Genomic DNA, 6,293 nt, shown 5'->3' with positions numbered 1-6,293 from the left:
ATATATATATATATATATATACATATGTATACACATACGCACGCACATGATTATATTCATCATAAAGCTATGTGAAAATTTATGTTTGCTTTGAAAATTAAAAAATCTGGACGTAATGAAAGATAAATGTTTATGATGGCAATTAAATATACTTCACAGCAATTAATGTAACTACAGAAATATAATCGTGTCTAGTAAATTCATTCTTGTGTGTAATAGGATATCGTTTAAGTGTTGCCTTATGCCGTTTCATATGTGCTATCAAACAGCATCTGAATCTGTTGTTTTGCACTATTTGGATTATTACAGGTCAAATAGGAGAGGAGATTGACCAGGGAACAAAGATGAGTCGAGGCAAAAGAGGTAAGAGAAATAAAAAAGGTCAAAGTTTAGGGGTTTAGCACGCATAGAATATTAAAAGTGGCTGTGTGGTAAAAAGTTTGCTCCCCAACCACATGGTTCTGGATTCAGTCCCACCGAGTGGCTTCTTGGGCAAGTACCTTCTACTATATCCTCAGGCCGACTAAAGTCTTGTGGTGGATTTAGTAGACGTAAACAGGAAAAAGACCGTCATACACACACACACACCATCAGTGTATGTGTGTATTTATACCCGTGTTTATCCGTCCACCACTGCTTGACAACCGGTGCTGGTTTGATCACGTCCCATAACATAGCAGTTTGGCAAAAAGACCGATAGAATAAGTACCAGGCTTTAAAAGAGTACTGGGGTTGATTCAATTGACTAAAAATCGTTCAAGGTGGTGCCCATAGTCTTATGACTGAAACAAGTTAAAGAAAAACAGCTACAAAGATCAGATAGTTTGAGGTAGCACTGCTTGTCCACGCATAGCAATCAAAATACATGCAATTGTAATTTCATATTTAGGATCCCCCAGATTGATTGCTGTAAATATATTTTCATATACCTCTGACATTCCTGTCTTGCATATGTTTTACATGCAATCTGTTTATCTGAGATTGTTGAAAAATAAATCTTCATTACATAAACCTCACCAGTCATGAAGGGCCTGTAAAAACTATGGATGTTAACCATTTCTCCAGACATTCCCAACTAATTAACTGGCTCTCCATCGGTTCTGACAATGAGGATTCTAGTTGACCCAATCAATGGAACAGTCTGCTCATAAAATTAATATGCAAGTGGCTGAGCACTCCACAGATATGTATTCCCTTAACGAAGTTCCCAGGGAGATTCAGCGTGACACAGAGAGTGCAACAAGATTAACCCTTTGAAATTCTGGTACTACACACTTTTGCCAGTTGCAACATAAAATAAAGTGTCTTTCTCATAAACACAATGCACCCCTGGGAATTGAACTCACAACCTTACGATTATGAGCCAAAGAGCCTCACCACTAAGCCACACTCATTCATTTCCAGACATTCCAAAAATAAAATCAATCAAAATTTGCGCACTAAAGTATTCCATTTTGCTCATCTCTGATGCAATCTTTAGCAAAATCTGTCAGTCATACATTAAAACAGGTTGGACAATGGCCTGCATGCATATGTTAAGCTCTGACTGCACTCACACAAAACCAAAGTACATATTATAGGATGTTCGTGCAAAATGCACCTGTGCCAGCCCCCCCTAGAAAGCACCTTGGTTGGTCTGCCTACAAAGCCCTCAGCATACTCTGTAAAGTGGTTGACATTTAGAAGGTCATTCAGCCATAGAAACCATGCCAACCCAGACTGGAAGCTGGTGCAGCTCTCTAACTTGCCAGCTCTGGTCAAACCGTCCAACCCATGCCAGCATGGAAAAAAATGAATGTTAAATGATGATGATGATGATGTTTGAGACACATATCAGGAGAGAATGTATCATATATGTTGCATATTGGAAGACCCTGCTAGAGCTGACTAGAGTCAGTTGGAAGGGCCACTTAACCACAACACTGGAAATATTGCTGGCTAACACTTGTGCTCACCTGTTTTAGGGACACATTGTTATCATTGCTGTTGTTGTGTAACCTTTGATTACAGGTGAACAAATAGACTTATGATCAAAGGTGTTCCAACCATGACATGCTAGACTACACTATCCAATATTTCCTTCTTTTTAACATTGGTTCTGGTTTAGTCACCAAGGACAGCAATTTTAAAAAGAGGGGTCAGTTTGCTAAATAGACCCCAACTGATATTTGACCAGTTGATGTGAAGTAGATTTCACTCATTAAGCTCACACAAAACTAGCCCCTTTTAACCAGGGACGTTAACAGCTCAAAATAAGTTTTAGTTATGTACTTAGACAAAATATTTTTTTAACATTATGGTGATGGTGCTGGTGTTGGTAATGGTATTGATGGTGGTGGTGGTGGTGGTGGTGGTGGTGGTGATGGTATTTACAATGGCATTTGTGGTATCGGAGATATCTATGATGGTGATGGTGTTTATGGTGATGGTGATGGTGTGGTATTTTTAGTGGTGATTGTGATGAGGTGGTGTTGATGGTGGTGTTCATAACGGTATTTGTGGTGGTGATATTCATGGTTGATTGTGTTGGTGTTGTTTTGGAGATGAAGGCAGAGCAGAGAGGTTAGGTTTTTATTGGTGGTGGTGGTGGTGGCGGTGGTATTTTTTCGTGATTATTGTGATGATGATGATGATGATGATGATGATGGTAGTGCTTCTGAGGGTTGTTGCAGCGAGAAACTTGCTAATACAGACTGTCGTTATTCAAAACGATAAAGACGATGATGATGATGATAATGATGATGATGATGATGGTGGTGGTAGTGGCAGTGGCAATGATGATGACAACAATGATGATGATGATGATGACGATGACAACGACAACAATGATGATAATGATGATGACGACAACAATGACAACAACGATGAAAATTAAATACCATGTGGTATCTAATTTTGCTTTTTTTTTTTTTTTTTACATTCCGTTCAGAGTTCAAATCGCTCCAAAGAAAAATTTGCATTTCACTCTTCCTGAGTTGATAAATTAGTACCAGTAAAATACTGGGACGGATATAACCAACAATCATAATCACCATCTACAAACTATTTGGTAAATTGATCTAATGTTCTTCCATAATTCACGGACTCTCGAGTCCCCAGCAGGTGCAATTATGGCAGTCAATTGAGACATTTAATTTAAATATAGCCTCATCACTCCATGAAATCTTTGTTGGAATGTCTGCAACTTAAGTACCACTTAGAAAACTCCACTCTTTGGTTTGGATCATCTTCATTGAGAGCATGGACTATTCTTGGAATGTAACTTTTTCAATGATAGCACTTCAAAACGTGATAAACGCTTGATATTGAAATTCCCATTTCTGAACTTGCTTGCTGCACAGATTTTCTGCAACTCTGACAATACGCTTCTAGTGCCATTTATTGCTTTGTGGGGGCTTATTAATGTCCATAGCCTTCCAGAACATTTCCTATGGAGATTCTAAACAATTCCATCTAATTCAAACTTCTCTCTAATTCAAATGATGGTAAGTTTTATATAAAAACAATTTAGTACCAAACTAAAGGATTGCTCAATAATTTTTTAATAAATTGCATATTACTTGATTTTTACAAGTGAAAGGCTGACAGTGACCTCTGAGTTTTAGCTTGTTTGCTGTCATCAATAAACTGAAGATGCAAGTATGCTGAAACTTCAAAGTTACTGTCAACCTTTTCCTTCTAAAAATTTATGTATATATATATATATATATATATATTACGGGCACTCCATCGGTTAGGACGGCAAAGGTTCCAGCTGATCTGATCAATGGAACTGCCTGCTCATGAAGTTAATGTGCAAGTGGCTGAGCCCTCCACAGACACATGTACCCGAGGGAGATTCAGCGTGACACAAAGTGTGACAAGGCTGGCCCTTTGAAATGCAGGTTCAACTCATTTTTGCCAGGTAGGTACATAATGCCAGTGTTATGTAAATGGCAACTGTGAAATCATAGTTGTGGCCATTACTGATGTCATGTAAATGGCACCCATGCTGGTGGCACAAGAAAAGTAACCATTACAGTCTGGGAGTGGTTGGCATTAGGAAGAGCATCCAGCCATAGAAGCAGATCAGACTGGAATCTGGTGCAGTTCTCCAGTTCCGATCAAACCATCTAACCCATGCCAGCATGGAAAGCAGACAGTAACTAATGAGGATGATGATGATGGCAAGGTGGTAAGGTGGCAGAATCGTTAGCACGCCGGGCAAAATGCTTAGCAGTATTTTGTCTGCTGCTACACTCTGAGTTCAAATTCCGCTCAGGTCGACTTTGCCTTTCATCCTTTCGGGGTCGGTTAAATTAAGTACCAGTTATGCACTGGGTCAATGTAATCAACTTAATCCCTTCGTTTGTCCTTGTTTGTCCCCTCTATGTTTAGCCCCTTGTGGGCAATAAAGAAATAAGTAAATAATGATGGTGATGATGATAATGTATATATATTTGCGTGTGTGTGTGTATGTATGTCATTATTCGGTTTTATTTTGAGATTCCTCGCCAATGGAGAAAGAGCCGGTTTCTAACCTAGATCTAAGGCTCCTTCATTGGAATTTCAACTTCAACAACAGGGTATTTTTGCTGGTATGTATGTATGTATGTATGTATATGTGCTGATTTGTCTGTTTTGTTTTATGTATGTATTCTCATGCATATAGCTGCTTATCTAGACATATTCATGTATATTTAAATGATAAACTTGTATGTATGTATGTATGTATGTATAATTCACATGGAGCTTGTCAACAACAATAACATTGCAAATATAGCTTTTGTTTGTCAGAATGTCACTTCAACACCATAGTACATTTGACTGCTTGTTGGGGCAATCTGCAGTTATGTCATTGTACCAATTTACAGCCAGACTGACTGGGCTGACAAGACATAAACATCTTTAACATGGAATTATCACAACGCAACACAACACAACACAACACAGGTGGATACAAACTACAATCTTTTCAGTCAATATTGTTGTTATGGCATAAAGAAGGAAAAATACATTACTTTACAAATAACAAGATGGCACCAACAAACCTGTCGTAAAATTTGGAAATTTGATGTGTGTGTGTGTGTGTGTGTGTGTGTGTGTGTGTGTGTGTGTGCGTGTGTGTGTGTATTTACTTTGATGTTGTGTATTTTTATTAGTTGGTGTATATTTGTAAAAGATTCCGGTCGATTATTCTTAGATTAATATGACATCTCTTATTATTAGATTTATCTCCATCAACCGGAAAGACTTGCACAGCCATATCTGCAAACTGACAATAATAGATTTGTATAAAGTATTGTTAGGTTGAGATGAGAAGTAATTTATCTTCTCAAGATATTGGCTGTTTCTTATTCAACCGATCTTATTCAATTATCACAGTAAATCAGAGGTAAGCTATATGTGAACTATGTCTGTAAGCAAATCCTGATTTTTTTCACTGTTAAGCAATTTTCATTTCATGACAGCCATTGTTAAAACGAGCCTCCTAAGACTTGAGACACCCCCTAAGCACTTGCGTGTAGCTCTAGTATAATACTATGACATAGTTAAAAATATTAATTAAATTCCCCCTGCCTCTTCACACCCCTAACACTACCCAGTTATTTTTCTGGTATTTTCTGGTATCAGAAAAAAATCTGTGAATAGAAATATGTACATAGATAAAGTTTACACAAGAAATAATTGTTACAGTCACAGTATTTGGAAAAAGAGCTTGTTATGCCTTGGGAGGGTCATAATGCCAATAATCATAAACACATGCACTGGTTCGATATCACTTCTTTATTGTTAGTCAGTTGGTTGAATATCTAACCGACTAACTAATCGATCATTTGTTTAATGTACTGGTCAAGCAATCACTTGGTTCTTTGTTAAAGTCTTTCCATCACTATTCATGACCTCATTAATGACATACATATTCTTGCGGAACTTACCTGACCAATTATTGTTGCATGTTACACTACCCCCATGACCTTTTTGCTGTAATACAAAGATAATGTTGGCCTTTGTATTTCATCTTCCTATGTATAACAGCACCAGTCTATGGGTCTGTTAGTGTGCAACTAGTTCCCCTCCTCCCGCACAGTTTTTTTTTCCCTTGTTCTCAGTCTTAAAGATTAGGTAGCCACTTCCATACGTCCTGCATTGGTTGATGGAATATATACCATGCAGCACAACATTCTGGATTTCCTCTTAACTTCACTTCATTGACACAGAGAAGCATGTAAAAGCACCCATTACCCTCTCGGAGTGGTTGGCGCCATAGAAAACCATGCCAAATCAGATTGGAGTCTGGTGCAGCCTTCCAC

General features: G+C 38.0%; 1 protein-coding gene across 2 annotated transcripts in view; it reads left to right on the top strand.

Annotated features, from left to right (window-relative positions):
- Nucleotides 1-6,293, top strand: part of LOC106874489 (uncharacterized) — a 384,280-nt gene that overhangs the window by 343,418 nt on the left and 34,569 nt on the right. The window contains exon 6 of one of the 2 annotated variants that reach the window (XM_014922232.2): nt 310-363. The exons of the other annotated variant lie outside the window; for it this stretch is intronic. Coding sequence (XP_014777718.1) covers nt 310-363 — 54 coding nt within the window. The remainder of the gene's footprint in view (nt 1-309; nt 364-6,293) is intronic. 2 annotated transcript variants of the gene reach the window in all.

This window comes from Octopus bimaculoides, chromosome 12 (assembly GCF_001194135.2).
Source record: "Octopus bimaculoides isolate UCB-OBI-ISO-001 chromosome 12, ASM119413v2, whole genome shotgun sequence".
NCBI lineage: Eukaryota > Metazoa > Mollusca > Cephalopoda > Octopoda > Octopodidae > Octopus > Octopus bimaculoides.
Note: the sequence above shows the minus strand (reverse complement) of the source record. Positions and strands in the feature narration are given on the sequence as shown.